General features: G+C 65.0%; 2 protein-coding genes across 4 annotated transcripts; one reads left to right on the forward strand and one right to left on the reverse strand.

The window, feature by feature from the left end:
- Window positions 1-1,458: 1,458 nt before the first annotated feature.
- On the reverse strand, window positions 1,459-8,466 carry EIF2B4 (eukaryotic translation initiation factor 2B subunit delta). Its single transcript, XM_059832188.1, has 13 exons — window positions 8,442-8,466; window positions 8,197-8,240; window positions 7,968-8,106; window positions 7,275-7,484; window positions 6,984-7,066; window positions 6,685-6,776; window positions 6,167-6,281; window positions 5,742-5,818; window positions 5,422-5,524; window positions 4,229-4,356; window positions 2,192-2,372; window positions 1,912-2,092; window positions 1,459-1,703 (listed from the first exon to the last, which is right to left on the reverse strand). The coding sequence occupies exons 1-13, from the start codon at window positions 8,464-8,466 to the stop codon at window positions 1,504-1,506; spliced, it is 1,578 nt and encodes a 525-aa protein (XP_059688171.1). The 3' UTR covers window positions 1,459-1,503.
- Window positions 8,467-9,138: 672 nt separating this feature from the next.
- Window positions 9,139-18,057, forward strand: SNX17 (sorting nexin 17). 3 transcript variants are annotated; one of them, XM_059834810.1, is made up of 15 exons: window positions 9,139-9,209; window positions 12,459-12,533; window positions 12,955-13,072; window positions 13,470-13,534; window positions 13,714-13,824; window positions 14,241-14,331; window positions 14,539-14,626; window positions 15,193-15,262; window positions 15,380-15,472; window positions 15,632-15,835; window positions 16,198-16,320; window positions 16,446-16,523; window positions 16,712-16,786; window positions 17,152-17,193; window positions 17,284-18,057. In XM_059834810.1, the coding sequence occupies exons 1-15, from the start codon at window positions 9,150-9,152 to the stop codon at window positions 17,401-17,403; spliced, it is 1,413 nt and encodes a 470-aa protein (XP_059690793.1). In that variant the 5' UTR covers window positions 9,139-9,149; the 3' UTR covers window positions 17,404-18,057. The 3 variants fall into 3 exon arrangements, with proteins under 3 accessions (XP_059690793.1, XP_059690800.1, XP_059690808.1); XM_059834817.1 differs by having other exon boundaries at window positions 12,459-12,497; XM_059834825.1 differs by lacking the exon at window positions 12,459-12,533.
- The last annotated feature ends 154 nt before the right edge of the window (window positions 18,058-18,211 follow it).

The raw sequence follows: 18,211 nt of genomic DNA on the forward strand, positions 1-18,211 counted from the left end.
GGCTCCTCCGCGCATCGCCCGGCCCGGACTCCGCTGCCCGCCCCCTTCCCGCTCCGCCCGCCGGCGAGGCCGCGGCGGATCATGCCCGGGGTCCCGGGACCGGCCCTTCCCCACTTACCGCCTCTCATCGTGCCCACCGGGGGGAACCGGGCCTCGCGCCGCCGGCCCGAGCCACCCCGCGGCCGGCTCGGCCCCGGGCCCCGCCCCGGCACCAACAGCCCCCACCACACACCAGCTCTGTCTTTGGTGTCTCCCCTGCCAGGTAATTATGCCCCGCACACCCCCCGGCCCCTACCGCCACACCGAGACCCACTCGCGCCCCACATTCCGCCGCCGCGCACACCCGCACCCGGCGTCGTCCTGACACGGGTGTGTTTCCCGCAGGCAGCGTGCGGTGCCTGGCCCGCGTGGCCCCGCCCCTTCCCCCAAGGCCCCGCCCCTGGCAGCTCGGAGCGGCGCGAGCTGCATGGCCACGCCCCTGGCGCCCCCTGGCGGTTTGAGGGAGCCACGCCGGGGCGAGCCTAGACCCCGGCCCCGCTGTCCCGGGGGGTCCCCGGTGCCCTCGCTGGGAAGCAGCAGGGCCCTCGGGTCCCCATGGGCCGTACCACCCCGGCCGGGGCCGAGAGCCCCACACGGCGGGGCACCGCCTGCCCCCGGTCCTGTCCCCCTCCGCGGGAAGGCCTCGACTGGGAGCTCCCCCTGCCCCGGCTGACACGGGGCTGGCACCGAGAGCGCACGGCGGGGAGCGACCCCGCTCCCCCGGCCCCGTCCGTGTCTGCTAACGCACCCGGGTGGGCAGCAACCGGCAGCACTGCTAGTCCCCAGGCCAGGGCCAGAGGGCTCCCCCCTGCCAACCTCGCTCTGCACATGGCAGCGTTGGCAGGTGAGACCGGTGTGTAAGAACACCCCTTTCCGGGCAGAGGCCAGAATAACAGGCACTTGGCCATCTCTTCCCTGCTCTCCCCTGGAGCTGGGAACATGGAGAGGGCAATAGGCTCCAGGGGGGAGCACAGACAGCCCCCAGCATCCCTGCCTGGAGTTGGGATGAGCACCGATCTTACTGCATCAGAAAGGGATGGGATCGTGGCAGAACAAATGAGGACACAGCCATCCCAGAGCTCCCCCCCCCCCCACTCAGGCTGTGCCGGGCCCTTCTTGCGGGAGCAGCTCATGCTGGGAGCCACGCTGGCACCCCCAGGGTGCTGCAGGTTCAGAGGAGCCCAGCTCTCCCCCACAAGCCCAGCTTGACCGGCTGCCAGCGCCTGTTAACCGTAGTGTCACCATTTCCCCTGGGTCCCAGAGACAGGGAAGATCCTGCCCCGCTGCAGCCTGGAGCGGGAGGAGCGGGGCTGGGCAGGGCTGGGCAGGAGTGCCAGCACGCCCAAGGGAAGTGCAGAGTAGAGCCTGTGGTGACACGGGGCGCCAGAGCTCCTGCTGCACCACAGAAGGCAGACAATGTCTATTGTGGGGCCTGGTTTATTACGGTCCGTGCAGCTGCCCCTACTACTGATCGACGTTCTTGACACGCAGGACGACAGGCACTGAGGTGCAGGGGATCATGCCCAAGTCCGTGATGACCAGATCCACCAGGTCAGGCGGCGTCACATCATAGACCAGGTTGAGGAGGCGCAAGGACTTGTTCTCTGCCCAGCCACCCAGCTGGGCCTGGCCCTTCCGGAACACGATCAGATCATCGGGGTCATCTGTGGAGAGAGGAGCAGCTGGCAGGATCAGGGGGAGGGACAGCACCTCTCCATCCTGCCCTGCTGCCTGCCAGGCCCAACAGCCACCCTTCCTGCGAGTGGTGGCCCCTTGGCCAGGAAGGGGAACGGCAGGCAGATCAGTCTGTCCTGGCTAGCAGCAGGAAGAGGGAGCAGGTTCCAGGTGGGAGGAAAGGGACAGAAGCCTTACCCAGCTCGTTGGAGACAAAAGAGTCCGTCTGCACTCGCTCGCAGAACTTGTAGGTCTCACAGCACACCAGGACAGGCACATTGTAGGCCTTGGAGACCAGCGCTATCTGGGATGTCCCCACACGGGACATGACAGAGCCGTTGGCCAGGAGCGCATGGGCTCCCAGCAGCACTTTGGATACCTGTCAGGGAAGCGCAGGGATCTGTTAGCACCTTTTATCATGCTGCAGCCTCCCCTGTGCCCGCCCCTGCCCTCAGCATAGCCCCGCTCTGCTCCTCACCTCAGGCAGCACGTAAGAAATGGCATTGATCATCACATAGGTGCAGTGAATGCCCTTACGCACCAGCCGGCGCAGTGTCTCCCGGCCTTCCAGCCGCGGCCGGCTGTCCACCACGATCACACGGAAGGCGCGGCCCTTCTTCACGTGAGCGTCACACAGCGTGCGGTTCACGAGGGAAGAGCTGATGGACACCAGTTAGGAGGCTGTCCTGTCCTGCCAGACCAGGCTCTCACCTGGCACACGTGGCTGCCCCAGCCGCCCCGTGCTGACACTGTGCGCTGCCAGCACCGCCCAGAAATGCAGCCCAGTGCCAGGAGACTTTCCTTGGGCTGGCTCCAGTGTGGGACTCATCAGGTGCTGGCCAGGCGGGAGGTCTCCTAAGCATTAGCATGGGGTCTCGCCCAGCGGACAGCCCTGACAAGCGCCCGATGGCAGGGGCTGGCTGCCAGCAGCTGCAGCAGAGCAGGTACCAGCTGCCATGGCAGGTCCCTGGGCACATCCAGCTCAAACAGAGCAATGTCTCTCTTACTCAGGGTAGGAGTTGGGCTCCCACTGAAACCCTGATGGGCTAGTGCTGCCTAGAGACAAGTCCAGGCAGAGCTGACGTCCACCCTCGCTGTTACAAGTGCTGCCCCTTCCAGACACCCTCCTGCTATGCTCGCTTCCAGGGGCCCCTCGCCCTGTCTTTGCACAGAGAATCACTCCCTGGGAAAAGTGATGTCTCAGCCCTCTCTGGAAGCAGCACTGACCTCCACCCGTCCATGACCACAGTGAGGGACTACCCCTCCAAACCCTTGCCAAGCTTCCCTCTCGTAATGCTCCAGGCCTGCACTGGCCTCCTGCCCCTGCTCCTTCCTCTGCCCGTTACCCAGAGGCACATCACATCTGGACTCTGTTTTGCCACAGCAGTCTCTTGCTCCTTTTCCCACCTCTACTTTCTGGGACACAGTCCCTCGAAGGAAGAACAAGCTTCCATATTTTTGCTTCCCGACATTTGAGTTTGCTGCAGTTTGTTTAAAATGCCAGTAAACAGCCACGGCTGCTCTGTAAGTGCCTTGTACTGAAGAAGTGGCAAATCTGTGTTTCTTGAAACACCTAACTCCGAGCACATGCAAACAGAGGACAGTGCTGAGCCCTGAACAGGAACAGCAGTCTCACAGAGAAGCCTTTGGTACTGGCTTCGCTGACGGCAATAGCTTTAGGCTTCTGTCAGGCACTTCTCGGCCAGCCAAGGCGTTGCCCACTGCTGTAACACTATGGGCCGGCAGGTCTGGGAGTCTGGGTTAGTCGAAATCACAGGCAAGGGCAAACTCGGGCATTCACAAGCTGAGCTTGAGGCGCTAACACAACTACGTTAATCAGTATAGGCTGGTATAAGGCTACTTGATCAGACCCTCCTGTTTGTTCCTCTAGTAAGTCCAAGGGCTCCCGTGCTCCAGGATCTAGCCTGCCCCAGTGTGCGGAGAAATTGGAAACAGCATCAGCAGGACACAGCCCTCCCCAGCGGGGCCCTCCAGGGATGCCTGCTCACAGCCAGGCCTGCCAACACTGTCTGCTACACTCCGCAGACGTGGTTTACCATTCCCCTTGGCAGCTGCCAGGCAGAAAGTGCTCTGTCACCACCTTGTGATGCAAGCTCATCAGCCTACCCATCCCCCAGGACAGGACAAGAGTCCTAATGAACTCTCTTTTTCCAAAGTTCTAACAATACTCCCACATCCAGTTAGCAAATGCTGATCCCAGGGCCATGCTCTGGTCTGTCCTGCCACTCTCATACATCCACTGTTCTGTCCTGCCCCATTGGTCATAAACTTCTCCCCACCACAGCCAAGTTCTGGCTGGCACGCCCTGACTACCCCCTCCCTGCTTTTTATATTTCTAGTTGCTGGACCCAGAGCCACAACCCCTTCCTCCCCCTTGGGCAATGCTGACTTTCCCACCCTTGAAAAACTGCTTTTGAACAGTTTCCTGTGCTCACTCAGCTGCTCCATTTCCTTTTTCCACCCGCTGGCCTGGCTGCCCTGGCTCTCCTCTTACCATCCATACACCAGGATCACATCGTTGTCATTTATCTTCTCAAAGGCAGACCTTGAAATGGCTTCAGCTGCCAAAAGAATCTTCTCCCGCAGATATTTGTCGATAGTGTCCTGCAGCTTCTCTTTCGCCTGGGGAGACAGTGCCATCACGTACAGCACGGCCTTGCCACACAGCACTCTATTGTCCCTTACAGCCTGGCAGGACTGCGGGCTCAGCTCTGCCTGCAAGCAGAGAGCCCTCCCCTGCTCCCAACCACCCTGTTTGCTGAATGACACCTTCCCCTGGGACAGGAGCTCTGCAGGATGCACAGGGCCACTCCTGTCCCAGCAGAAGCCTCCCAGCAGACCACGGTGCCTCACCACGCGTTCAAACTGCCATCAGGCCCTCCCAGCTCTTCCCATTATCTCCCCCGCACCTCCTGGGTCAGTCACTCTGGTGATCCCATGGAGATTTTACTGCTCAGAATCTCCAACCTGACTCCTCTCAGCCCACTAGCCATGCTGCCTCAGGGGCCCTCCTGATGTATACCACCACTCTGCCCCTTGCTCCACAGCCAACAGGCTCCTGTGGAGCTTTTTGCATGGGAGGTAGCTGAGGACTGAAAAAACCACATTCTTCTTCCTCTGTGACTTTACTGATGTTGTCAAACAATGCTGACAGGCAGTCCTGGGGGGCAAGGCCAGCTCATGGTGCTCAGATGCTGTGGCCTTTGTGGCCTTCCTGCGGTGCACAGCACCAGCTGGACCAGCCTGCAAGTCCTCCAGCCGCTCCGGAGTCACTTCTTGATGCAGGTGCAATGCTGGTTGCTGGCCAGGCCTGTGGTGCAGTGCTGCGTTCACTGAGACCACGTGCAGCTGCTGCAGCTTCTCCCATTTTACGTCCCTGCTCCTGACAGGCTCCAGTCCTACCAGCCCAGTGACACTAACAGTCCAGCATTTGCTGCAGCGCACCCCAGCCCCTTCGGGTCCTGCTGGGCTGCGCGTGCTGGCAGAGGGGGAGCAGATCTGGCCACAGTCCCCACTCAGGTCGTGGCTGGCAACACTGATGGCCAACAGTCTTCTAGCTTCTCTGCAGCGCTACTCCCATTCTGCATCCTACCACCTCTCCCTGCTTAGCCTGCGCCAGGGCTGTCCCTCCACTCTGGTGCCTGCAGCCAGAGGGCTGGAGCCTGCTGCTCGCGTGAGGCCACCCACCTCCTCCTCTCTCAGGGTGTCGGGTAGGCAGGAAATTTCCTTCTTGAGGAACTTAATGGCATTGCCCATGCTGGCTGAGAGGGGCCGGCACTGGTTCAGGAAGCTGCAGAGAGGAAACGGTCTTAGTTCCAGAGCAGCCTGAAGGGCAGGGACAGGAAGAGGGAGGGTGCAGTTGGGCTGGGGATAGTGGGCAGGGAGGCAGAACCCAGAGCCCCAGGAAAGTCAGCCCAAGTTTGGGTGGACACCAACTCGGAGAGGCAACCGATGGACCACACTCAGCAGAGCTTCAGTCCCTCTGCTCCGGCATCAGGAGCCCTCACCTGATGTGTGGCTTCAGCTTGGCCACCAGGTCCCGCGACAGCTCCTCATTGGGGGGAGTTGAGTAATCCCGGATCAGCTGAGACAAGAAGGAAGAGAGCGTGAGCTCAGGGCACCTGCCCCTTCTGGCCAGGCACACGGCACACGACCACCTTCACTCAGGAGGCTGCAGACCAGGCACAGGCGTGTACGGCACAGCCTGACACGCTTTCACAGGGGGAGCAAAGGGGTGCTCCAGGAACTCAGATCTGCAGTGTCAGCGCCAGAACAGGATACTAGCAGGGCCCAGCCCTGAACACAGTCAGAAGGAAGAGGCTGAAGATGACTGAGCACAGATACAGCGCCAGTAGTCAGGGAACAGGAAGGGATGCCTGCATCTAGCGCAACACCCTTGCTGCCTGGCGGGCATGGGTAGCTGCTCGCATACCTGTTTGAAGACTTCCAGCAGGGCGATGCAGCGGGCATTGGAGCCGTTGATGATGCCCTGGGAGTACTGGAGGCCAAGGCGCACCACGGCCGGGTGAATTACCGTGGAGGGGATGCTACAGGGACAAACGTGAGAGAGCTGTCAGCACTGGCCCTCTACAGCCCAGGAACAACCAACCCATTGCCGGGCCCCCAGCCAAACAACCTGAGGGGCAGCCCAAGAAGGGAGCTGTCAGTCTGGGCCTGCTTGCTCTGTGTCCTGAGGAGTCAGGCTAGCACCACAGCCCCTTCTCCTGTGGCCCTGCATTGCCCGAGGGCAGCTCTCCGCACCCCACAGGCAGGACATCTGGCTGTCCCTGCCACTGCTCCTCAAAGCAAGCGAAGGAGTCCCCCTCCACCCCATCAAACCTATCCCACACGCAAGACCAGGACACGCCTTCACTAGGGCCATTTTGCAGCCAGGCCAGCCGAAGCAGAGCCAAATGATTGCCAGGGGCCTGGGCTGGGGAGGCCATGTACCTCATCTGCTGTGTCAGTGGCTTCTTCCGGCTGTACTGGTGCAAGTGGGAGAACAGGTTGACCTTGGTACCGTAGTCCTGCCTCAGAGGTACCTGCAGCCGAACAGTGTTGATGATGGCTTACCCAAGGCCGCCATACAGCCCTGCTCACTCCAGCACCACCAGTCACACCCAGCACTCACTTGTGGCACATCAGAGAACAGGCCCCTAGTCCCACCGTGCACACAGCCTGACCCCACCACACACACTGCAGCGTGGCTGCTCTATAGCATGCAGCCCATTACCCAGCCCTCCTCCTACCTGCTGCCGCTCCAGCTTCTTGGCCAGTTTCCTCTGGGCAGCAGGGTCATCCACCTGCACGTGCTCCGGCAGCCGCTTTACCACTGTGAGGATAGCGGGGAGGGCAGTGTGAGGCGGTACTGCCCTGGTGCAGCCCCCAGCCCAGCCACACTGCCCCAAGACTCAGGAAACGCACGGCAGGGCAGCGCGCAGGGCACCCCGGAAGGATCAGACAGGCAGCCCCTGCAGGCGTCCGCCCCAGCCCCCTCCCTCCCCGCTCACCCACCCACCCTCTGGTGACGACAGCTTTACCGGACTGAGGCTCAGTGGGGGTCAGCCTGGGCTTGACTGCTGTGGCTGCCTGACTCAGCTCTGCTTTCTTGGCCTGCTTCTGGGCCCGCTCAGCCTCCTGCTTGGCCCGGCGCTCTGCTCGCAGCTCAGCTTTGCTCTTGCCCCCTGCGGGCTTCTCACCATCATTGGGGGCATCGGCCAAGGCTGGGAGGGACGTGGGGTGAGCAGCCACTGCAAGAGACAGAAGGGGGAAACCTGTGCCCAGGCTCCGTCACCAGGAGATGTAGCCCAGTATGTGCGGCAGCCCGCGGCAGGGAGACCCTCCTCTGTGCAAGGCTCTGCCTTTGGAGGGGCAGGTGGGACTAAGCCCCACATTCTCCAGCACCCTGCCACCCCTGCGCAGACAACCTCCAGGCCAGCCCCATATTCAGGTGGGGAGGGGACTGGCCTCTCTAGATCTCAGTCCCCACAAGATGCGGGCACTCGAGGTGCCAGGACTCGGGTGCAGAGAGGTGGGACACCCCGGAGGTGCCACCGCAGCCTCCCCTAACTGGAGGATGCTCCTGGCTCAGGTTCCAGCCTGAGGGGTGTTCCCAGCCGGGCAGAGCACCGGGGCCTCGCCACGGGGCTGCCCCTGTTCGGGGTGCTGGGGATGTCTGCCGCGGGGCTCTCCAGGCTCGGGGGGGGCTGCCTCGGGGGAAAGGAGGTCCTCACCCCGGGGCTGCCCTGGGTCGGAGGGCGCCCACAGCTCCGGGGGCTCGGCCGCCGGCCCCTTCTCGCTCCTCTTCTTCTTCTTCTGCTGCTTCTTCTCCTTCCGCAGCTGCAGCTTCTCCTCCCGGGAGAGCTCCGGGGCCTGTGGGCACAGACCATCAGGCAGCCCCCGGCCCCCACGCCGGCCCCCGGCCCAGCCCGCAGCCCCACGCCGGCCCCCGGCCCTGCTCACCTGCGGTCCCGCCGGCACCGGCGCGGCTGCTTCGGGGCCCGCACCTGGAACGAGGAGAGGCGTGAGAGGGGCCGGGAGCAGGGCCGGGCCCGGCCGGCTCTGGGGACGGGGAGAGGCCGGTGCGGGGAGGCCGGGTGGGTGCCGAGCAGCGGGGCGGGAGCAGGACTCCAGCCGGTGCCGCAGGGCGGGTCCCGTCGCCCACCGGGGGCCCGTCCCGTCCCGTCCCGGCGCGGCCCCGTACTCACCGCCCGGCGCGGCCCGCTCCGCCATGGCGCCTGCCCGGCCGCGCACAGCGCCCCCTGCCGGCCGGAGGGCGGTGCCGCCCGCCGGCTCTGCGTGACCTGTCGCGACGTCAGCGGCCCTCCGCGTGACGCGCGGTGACGCCGCTCCGTGGTGGGGGAGAGTGGGGGGGGCCCGTTCCCGTTCCCGTTCCCGGGTGTCCCTCCCCGCGCCGCCCGCTCCCAGCGCGGCCGGGAGCCCCGCGCCCCCCCCCGCCCGCCGCCGGGCGGCCCAGCACCCCGGGCCCTGCTCGCCCCGGGCCCGTCCCGCTGCGGGCCCGCGCTCAGCACCGGGCGCACCGGGGCAGGGCTGCGGCACGGCCGGGTGTCGCTGGGACGCTGCCGGGCGCCCTGGCGGGGACCCGCGCAGGGCGCGGGGCTGCCCCGGGGCCCCGCAGAGAGCTGGCCGGGACGGCCAGGCCCCGGCGCCGGGGGCCGTGTGGCTCCCCGCCGGTTCGCCCCGGCGCCGGGCCCGCGGGCGGTGGGGCGGAGCGGGGCGACGCGGGGCGGGGCGGGGCGGGCGGCTGGGCCGGCCCCGGCGGGCGGTTCCGCAGGCCGCGCCATCGCGGGGGCCCCGCGGGGCGGCGCCGGGGAGCGTCCGGCACGACATGGCGGCGCGCGGCAGGTAGCGGGGGCGCGCGACCCGGCCCGGCCCGGCGCAGCACCGGCCCCGCCATGCACTTCTCCATCCCCGAGACCGAGACCCGCGCTGGCGACGGCGGCGCCGCCTACGTGGTGAGCGGGGCCGGAGCGGAGCTGTCCCGCGGAGCGGAGCGGGGCGGGGCGGCCCCGCGGCCCGGTTCTGGCGGGCCCCGCAGCGGGCCCGCTCCGGGTCCGGGTCCGGGTCCGGGTCCGAGTCCGCCGGCCCGGGGCCGGTGCCGGCCCCGCCCCGCCCGCCCGGTGGGGCCGGGCGGGCCCGCAGCCCCGGCGGCCGTCGCGGGCGGGCCTGGGCGGGCCGGGGCCGGGGCCGCCCGCCCGCCATCCCCCGCCGGCGCCCCGCTCCCGGGCCGGGTGGCCGTCGGGCTGCGCCGCGGGGCCGTGCCCTGCGGCCCAGGCTGGCCCCGGTGGGCTGAGGGAGCTCCCGGGGTGCGGCCCTGCGGGCGCCGCTCGGTGCGTGCCCGGCCCCTGCCCGGCCCCGGGGGGCGGCCGAGCCGGTGGGCCGCGGGGGGCGGGCAGGCAGCGGGCGGGGGCCCGGTCCTGGGGGCCTGGCTCGTTCTGGCCCCCAGCCTCTCCGTCCCTCCCGGCTTCCTGTTTTGCTCGGCGCGCCGTGAACGCCCTCCCGCTTGGCAGCCCCGCCAGGAGGGGGTCCCCAGGGCGGGCGGGGGGATGCTGCTGCAGGGTGGTGGCCCGAGGGCTCCCCGGGTGCCGAGAGCCCCTTCCCCGGCGGGGCCGGCGGCAGCGCTGCCCGCAGAGCAGGGCCTCACTGCGTGGAGGTGGCGGTGCGGCTGCAGGCGCTGGGTGCAGGCCTGTGCCCCCCTCTGCTCCCGGCTTGGGGCGAGGGCAGGCAGGTCTGGGCTGCGTGGCCCCTTCGGCTTCGGCCCTGCGGGTAGCTCTGCGCTCCAGGCAGCCCGCTCCTCCACGCCTGCTGCCCTGGGGACCCCTCGCCTGCGCCCTTTGCCGAGACCCCTCTCTGGGGGGTCTCCCTGGTCCTCTCAGCAGCACAAGGCGGTGTGTCAGGGACACAGATGGCAGTCGTGAGCTGCGGGAAGGACTGTGAAGGGACGTGGTGATCCACAGGCAGCTGTGGTTGCGCAAGGGCAGGAGTCGCAACTGCCCAAGGTGTCTTCGGCCCTCTGCCTTCCCCTGCACTTTGCCCTCAGTCGCTGTGATGGCTCTTTGGGTGGGGAAGACCTTGTTCCCAGTGTCAGAGGAGAGCTCGTTTGCAGCACTGGGTCTGGGCAGGAGCGGGTGACCCTGCAGAGAGCCCTGCAAGCACAGGCCCCCGTGCTGATGCTGGGCGGGGCGTGAGTGCTGCCTGGGCCACCCAGCATCCGTTGTGGTCTCCTGGGCCCACTGCTGGGACCCTGAGCAACGGGGCTGTCACCTTTCGGTTGGAAGACGGTGTGAGAAGCCAGTGTGAGATCCAGTGCGTGCAGGGCCAGCGTGGCCTGGACAGGTGCCTCCACTGACCCTAGGCAGCCCCAGCTTTCCGGGGCACGAGGACACCTGGAGCTTCCAGTGAGCAAAACAGCCACAGGAGGTATCTGCCTGGGCTGCGATCGCTGGCGGGAGGCGTCTCTCCAGCCCCCGTGGTGCGGTCCTCCCGCCCTCCCAAACACCATTGTGGGGATGGCAGGACCTGCTCTGGCACAGAGGGGACAGCGCTGTCCCCTGGTAGGGCGCTACCTGCGGCGAGGTGCCCGGGAGCTGGGGCGTGGAGTTGCTGGGCCCCATGCGCTGTGCAGCCGTAGCTGTGCTCTGCCTGTGGTGTCAGCGGGGTGCTGAACCAGGGTGGGGATGCAGGGCAGAGGGGGCACCGGGGGCAGCAGCCAGGGGCCAGCTCTGTGGTGGTATAGAAAAAGTTAGTCGAAACTTTGCACTATCATGTGTAATTTCTGTAACAGTGGGATCCCTTGCACCAGGACCAGTTGCCTACCCGTCTCTGTAGGGTTCCTCCCAAGCTGTGGAGCAGGCGAGCCCCAGCTGGGCTGGTGTCTGCTGGGGTAGAGCTGTCTCAGAGGGGTTCCAGCCTCTCCCCTGGCCTCGGGTGCGTGGGGTGGGGGCATGTCCTACTGGGCTCTCTGCAGCAACCCTTACGCTTTCAAGCAACCAGTGCCCCAGTAGTGTTGGGGTTTGTTGTGGCACCCCCAGGGCGGGCAGGCAGCACACGAGGAAGGGATCCCCTGCCCTGTGGCGAGAGCTGGCTGTGGCCATGCACTCCAGGAGGCAGTGGAGCGAGCCCAGGCCCGCAGCCTTTGGTGGTGAGGATGTCCCCGCCACGCAGCTCTCCGCGGCTGGACACCAGGCTCCTGCTCCGCTGGCCTGAGCGCAGCCCGTGTCGCTGTGCTCGCTCATCTGAATGTGTCATGGGGCTTGCAGAATGGAGAGCAGCCGCTGGCAGTGTCCTCTCTGTGCTGCAGGGAGTGGGGAGGCGTGTCCTTGCCCGCTTCCTTGGGGACATCTGTGTCCACGGGGCTGCAGCTTGGCTCTGTGCTCTCCCCGTGGCTGGGCGACTGCAGGGTTATGCCTTCCTGGTGTCCATCAGACACATCCCTTGGATGCACTTATACTTCCTGAGCAGTTTTGATGATATCCACTGGGCTGCAGGTCTGCACCGACACTGATGCATCTTCAGAGGAGCAGCACACGGAAACCTTTGAGTGCTGTTATTGTACTTATTTTTGCAAGTCCTGGGTGTTTGATCTGTCCTCACTTGCTAATGCATAGCGCTTGACTGCTGACAGCAGCCCCTCCTGGTCCTGGCTGTGCTGGGGGCTGTGGCTGTGTCTGCCTGGAGCTGCTTGTTGCATGTGTTGGCCTCCATGGGCAGCCTTGGGGCGTGTGGGCCCTGCCCCTCTCCAGGCTGCTGGGGATGCTGCCCCCGAGAGCTGGAGAGGGCCCCGGCCCTGCAAGGGAAGCCCTGCAGAGCTGTGTGCTCCGGGGCAGCACCTGGAGGGGGTCCAGGAGGCAGGTGGCATGCTGCCGGGATCGGTGCCTCCGGGCTGGGGCTGGTGCCGGCAAGGCAAACCCATCTCCCACAGCGGTGCCCAGCCCGGCACAGAGCACGTGAGGGTGCCTGGTGGGTCCTGGTGCTTCCCGGGCAGGGCTGAGCCCTGCTGACAGGAGGGGAGGGCGGGGGGTGCCCCCTCTGCCCCCTCTGCCCCTTGGTGGGGTCCTCAGGAGCATCGCCTCTTCCTGGGCTGCAACGGGGCTGGGCCCTGCAGGGGCTTCTCCCTGGAGTGGCCCATGTGCCCTGAGCTGGGCAGGCCCCAGGGCCCTTCCATCTGGCAGGTGCTGGGATCTGACTGGCATCTCTCCCCGCAGGCCTACAACATCCACGTGAACGGGGTGTTGCACTGCCGAGTGCGTTACAGCCAGCTCCTGGGGCTGCACGAGCAGGTAGGGAGCCATCCCCAGCGGCGGTGGGAGCTGCTGTTGACCGGCCCCCCTCTCTGCGCTCCTGCGGGCAGGGTGCTGGGCCCTGCGCGCTGCTGTTGGGTGCTGCAGGAAGGCACCGCGCACTGCTGGAGAGCCAAAGCGTTGGGTGCTGCTCTGGCTGTGGGCAGGCATGTGCTGCCCAGTGCTGCCCACGGGGCCGGCCAGGTGTCGTTTTCTGTTCCTTGGCATCGGGTGCAGTCCTCCTCTTCTGCTCTGTGACATCCCGGCTGGGTTCTTGCAAACTGTTGGCTGCCCATTTGGATGAGGAACAGTGGCAAGCTCTCTGCTGCCCTTGCCAGGGCCCTGGAAATCAGCTGGGGTGGGGGGTCAGAGCAGCCGCCGTCGCCCTGCAGGCTCTCACAGCACTCTGCTCTCTTCCCAGTTAAGGAAAGAGTATGGCGCTAATGTGGTCCCAGCCTTTCCCCCAAAGAAGATCTTCACGCTCACCCCAGCAGAGGTAGAGCAACGACGGGAACAGCTGGAGAAATACATGCAGGCTGGTAAGCTGGGTCTGCCCCGTGCTGTGGTTCAGGGCCAGCTGCCCCCCACTTGGTTGCTCAGGGCACCGGGGCACTGCCCATGTCTTCCTCCCCACACTGCTCTGTTTGCTGTGGCCCATCTTGATACTCCCAGTCTTGCTCTGTTACTAGCTGGCCTTGTCCACTGGATGTCAGCTCCTCCATCCCATCCCCTTCCCCTCCCCTGCACTGGCAGAGACGGAGACCTGCTGGTGCCTCCACCTGTGAGGAGTCCATGGCTGCCATGTGCACGCCCTACATGCAGCGCATGCTTAGTCTGGGTGCAAACTCTGAGAGGCTGTAGAGTGGATGGGCGTTGGCGTGGGTCCCTGCCCCTTCCCGTGTAACGCCTGACTCCTTGCTCGTCTTCCACCCCCAGTGCGGCAGGACCCGACACTGGGAGGCAGCGAGACCTTCAACAGCTTCCTCCGCAAGGCCCAGCAGGTGAGGGGGCAGGAGCTGCTGGATGTGGTGGGCTGCTGGGGCAGCCTGTGTGGGGGTGAGTGCTGACCGCCGGGGCTAGGCAGTGCATGCCGGGGCCCTTGGACTGCGGGGCAGTCTGCGTGGCGTGAGGGTGGTTGGCGGTGGAGGGGCCGGGGTGCCAATCCTGATTCTCTCTCCAGGAGACTCAGCAGATACCCACAGAGGAGGTGGTGCTGGAAGTGCTGCTCTCCAACGGCCAGAAGGTCAAGGTCACCATCCTTACCTCGGACCAGACAGAGGATGTCCTTGAGGTGCCAAAGCTCTTGTGCTGGGCAGGACCAGCTCCTCCTGCTGAGTTCTGTGGTTTCCCACACATGCAGGACTTCCCTCAGCCTGGCAGCCCCCTGGCCCTCCCTGCCCCGTCCCTACCCCAGAGCAGGGTTGTCTTGGGGGGTTGAAGAGCAGTGGAGCTGGAAAGGGTGTGCCGATGTGCTCGTGCCCCTCTCTGGGCCCAGGTTGATGTCGGGAGGTCCCAGCTGTTTCATGGTGGCAGTGATCCCCCAGGCCCCACTTGTCCCCCCTGTCCTGGCCCCCAGCGCGGCAGAGGTGTTGCCTTCCTGCTGTGGGGAGGTCCCAGAAAGCACACAGGCTGGGTCCTGCCGCAGCCTGAGGACGTAGAAGTGCTGCCCCTCTGCGGGAAGTGGTGACCTCCTGCTCTCGCTCCCAGGCTGTGGCCTCCAAGCTGGATCTGCCAGATGACCTGGTCGGCTACTTCAGCCTCTTCCTAGTCCGAGAGACGAAGGATGGAGCTTTCTCCTGTGAGTAGAGCATGCTGGAGCCCCATGAGGGCTGTGGTGGGACATCTGCCCTGTGCCCTGCCCCGGAGCAAGAGCTGTGTGCTTGGACCGGATGGCCCTGCCCTGGGTGGGGGGGATCCGGTGGGCTCTCCCAGGGTGCTCTGGCTGGTGGGGGTCTGGTGGGCTCCCACTGCCCCGATCCGCTGCTGAGCTGCCATTTCCCCGCAGTCGTGCGGAAGCTGCAGGAGTTTGAGCTGCCGTATGTGTCCGTCACCAGCCTGCACAACCCCGAGTTCAGGATCATCCTGCGCAAGAGGTGAGCAGCAGGGCCAGAGGGGCAGCGACTGCTGGGGCAGGGGGGTGGTGTCTGGGGCTCCCTGCTCTGCAGAGGGACCCCTCCCCTCCTGCCATCACTGCCCGCGGGGTGCTTTGGTCCCCAGGAACACACCTGTGCATCCCTGGCCGTGACATCGGGGGCCGGGCTGCCCTGCTGGGCTTGGCCTCTGTTTCCGCTTTCCCAGACATGACCCTTCCCGTCTCTGGCAACTGCTTGAGAGGGGGAGGAGGGCATGGCAACTGACGGCTACTGGGGGAGCTGGCCAGAGAGCCAGCCTGGTACCTTGTCCCAGTGTGGGGGGTGTTTTTCTCCACATCGCTGTTAGGAGCTGGGGAATAGGTTGGTCAAACATTGGAACAGGCTGCCCAGGGAGGTGGTGGAGTCACCGTCACTGGAGGTGTTCAAAAAACTTGTAGATGTGGCACTTTGGGGCATGGTTTAGTGGGCATGGTGGTGCTGGGTTGGTGGTTGGACTTGATGATCTTAAAGGTCTTTTCCAGCCTTAATGATTCTGTGATTCTGTGACCCATGTGCTTCCCTTCTAGCTACTGGGACTCCTCCTATGACGATGATGTAATGGAGCATCGTGTGGGGTTGAACTTGCTGTATGCGCAGGTGAGGGTTGGTGCAGCCCAGCTGGGTGAGGAGGGGCACCGCACCCCTCAGCTATGGCTGTGCGGGGTCTCAGGTGGCTCTGGGCCCAGCTGCTCACCAGCTTCTGCTTCTTGATAGACGGTGTCGGACATCGAGCATGGGTGGATCCTTGTCAACAAGGAACAGCACCGGCAGCTGAAGTCCCTGCAGGAAAAAGTCTCCAAGAAGGAGGTAGGAGAGGGCGCGATGCTGTGACTGGAGCAGTCCCAGCACTGGACTGGCACTGGTCCTGTGTGAACGCACGGTGCTGAGTTCATTGCCCGTTCCTGGCCTGGGAGGTGCGGTGGGAGGGTGGTTGTCTGTGCTGAGTTTCCCTGGCTCTGCCTGCAGTTCATCCGCCTGGCGCAGACCCTGAAGTACTACGGCTATCTCAAGTTTGACCCCTGCGTCACTGACTTCCCTGAGAAGGGATGCCACGTCGTCGTCAGTGCTGGCAACAACGAGCTCAACTTCCAGGTGCGGCTGCCGAGCGAGCAGATCAAGGAAGGCAGCTTCAAGGTCACGCGCATGAGGTGCTGGCGGGTCACATCCTCGGTGAGTGCCACTTGCCTGTGGGGCCCTGGGGAGCAGGGAGGGCTCTGTGGGATCTTGTGGGACCCGGCTGTGCTGGGCTCTTCTGGCAGCTGTCCCTGGGAAAAGCGCTGTCTGTGTTGCCTGCTTCCAGCCCAGCTGGCCTGGGGAGGGTCTGAGTCGTGCTTTGGGGCTGAGGGGGTCATCGGTGTGAGGACATTTGAGGGGGCCACTGCTGTGAGGGGACCTGATGGTGGTGGAAGGCCAGTGGGAGCTGGGCAGGGTGTCCAGCACCCGTCTGGGGGCTGCCCTCCGTCAGCACAGGGGCCTGGGAAGCTGGCCGCTTTCCCTCCAGAGGCTCCCAGCCTCAGCGTGTGCCCTTGCAGGTGCCGATGAGCAATGGTCCCTCGGGGAGCAGCCCAGGGAAGTCTGAGGTGAAGCTGGAGTTGGCTTTCGAATATCTAATGAGCAAGGACCGGCTGCAGTGGGTCACCATCACCAGTCCACAGGTAGGGCTGCCTGCGTACCAGGCCAGTGGTGGACAAGGACGGGAGCGAGGCAGCGCTCCTGTTGGCGTGGTGTGTCAGGAAGGCCGTGGGGAGGCGAAGAGCCTTGTGACACCTCTCTCTTGCAGGCCATCATGCTGAGTATCTGCCTGCAGTCCATGGTGGACGAGCTGATGGTGAAAAAGTCTGGAGGCAGCATTCGCAAGGTGAGGGTTGGGGCTGGATGTTGTCTCTGGGGTGGGATCCCATCCTGCCCCTGTGACTCCCCGGGATCCAGGCTGGGCCCTGCTTGCTCTCCTCAGGATGGGGCCAGCTGAAGGATCCCCAGGGGGCATCTTACCCTCTGGAGCTGCCCGTGGGGACCTTGCCACTGAGCTGAGCTCCTCCCCTGCAGATGTTTCGCCGGCGGGTGAATGGGGCCCTGCGGCGCTCAGACAGCCAGCAAGCTGTGAAATCGCCCCCACTGCTGGTGAGTGGGACCCTGCGGCCCTGGTAGGGGAGACAAGCGCGACCATGGGCTTCACTGTGTCGGGTACCAGAGCCCACCGCCCCCAGAGGTGCCACTGTCCCCTTGGCAGGGCTGGCAGCGGGGAGGGCTGGGGCAAGCCCCGAGGACAGCAGGGCTATGGTAGCCCACTCCCATAGCCCTGGGAAGAGAAAGGGGTCCTGGACCCATACCCATGAGCTGGACTCCGTCCAGGTGGGAAGGGATGGTGGCCTGGCCTCATCCCGGGAGGGCGAGTGGTTGCCAAGGGCAGGGAGATGGCAGGCGGTGGGAAGGGTGGGTGGCGTGTCCCACTGCCTCAGTGCTGTCTGAGCGTGCTGTCCCTGCAGGACTCGCCCGATGCCTCCCGGGAGCCGGTGGCCAAACTCTCGGTGAGTTGTGCATGGGCGCACTGGCACTGCCGCCCTCGGGCTGAGGCGGGGAGAGTGAGGGTCCTCCCTAACTGTCTCCCCTCTCCACAGAGCAAGCTCACCTCTGTCAGCCTGCGAGGGATCAGCCACTCCAGCTCCGCTAATGATGTGGGCGCTAACGACTTCCACGGCAATTACGCCTTTGAGGGCATTGGCGATGAAGATCTGTAGTGCCCCCCCCTTCCTAGGACAGCACCGGCCTGAGAGCCTTCGCTGAGGAATGTACGACCTGCAGACAGGTTGCAATCAACGTGCCTCTCACCTGCTACATCCACCTTCCCCTGCTCCCCCCGGGCTGGGGAGCTCACCCCCAGCCCACCGTTGCCTTCGGCGTGGGGGCAGCTGAACTCCTGCTGCTGGCTCCAGCTGGGAGAGGGCTAGTTCCTAGGGTGGCACCAGCCCAACCTGAACAGCGTGCCCAGGCTGAGCCCCGGAGCAGTGTTGTGGAGCCTGGCCCAGCGTGGGGGGCAGAGCTGCCCCTTCCCCAGCCGGGAGGGCCTGGCCCAAGTGCCCCGCTGCACAGGAGGGCAGCTGCCCTAGGTGGCTGGGGCAGCGGCTTGGCAGCAGCAGCCTGGTGGCACCAAGTGGCCCTCATGAGGCTCCATAATGCCAAATTAGCATTTAGGTTTCTGCTCAGAGACAGACTGCAGTAAGCTGTCTCCAGGGGCCTCTGCACAGAGCCCCGTCTCTAACCCGCTCATAGACTCCAGCGTAATCTAGGCTTGTAACCACGTATCTCCTGCTGCTCAGACCGACCAGAGCATTAATGGACAGTAACCGATGTTTACACACTGCAATGATGATTAAAATGGATTCTGATTGGTACTGGGCTGTCTGTTGGGGGGTGGCCGCTGTCCCTCCCCGCACACCTTGCCAGCCCTGCGCTGTCCTCTCCTGAAGCAGAACAAGGCCCGCAGGGAGAATAGCAGATAACAAAACTGACTGTTTAATGCTTTTATACACAATATAAATTACACCG

This window comes from Gavia stellata, chromosome 2 (assembly GCF_030936135.1).
Source record: "Gavia stellata isolate bGavSte3 chromosome 2, bGavSte3.hap2, whole genome shotgun sequence".
Taxonomy (NCBI): Eukaryota; Metazoa; Chordata; class Aves; order Gaviiformes; family Gaviidae; genus Gavia; species Gavia stellata.

Excerpts from the sequence above, each read along its gene's own strand:
- EIF2B4 (XM_059832188.1), bottom strand. The coding sequence starts at position 8,466 with ATGGCGGAGCGGGCCGCGCCGGGCG. Across the intron at positions 7,485-7,967 it reads CGACCCAGGGCAGCCCCGGG|TGGCTGCTCACCCCACGTCC; the intron begins GTGAGGACCTCC and ends TGTCTCTTGCAG. Across the intron at positions 2,093-2,191 it reads TTTCTTACGTGCTGCCTGAG|GTATCCAAAGTGCTGCTGGG; the intron begins GTGAGGAGCAGA and ends CTTCCCTGACAG.
- SNX17 (XM_059834810.1), top strand. The coding sequence starts at position 9,150 with ATGCACTTCTCCATCCCCGAGACCGAGACCCGCGCTGGCGACGGCGGC. Across the intron at positions 9,210-12,458 it reads ACGGCGGCGCCGCCTACGTG|GCCTACAACATCCACGTGAA; the intron begins GTGAGCGGGGCC and ends CTCTCCCCGCAG. Across the intron at positions 17,194-17,283 it reads AGCCGGTGGCCAAACTCTCG|AGCAAGCTCACCTCTGTCAG; the intron begins GTGAGTTGTGCA and ends CCCTCTCCACAG.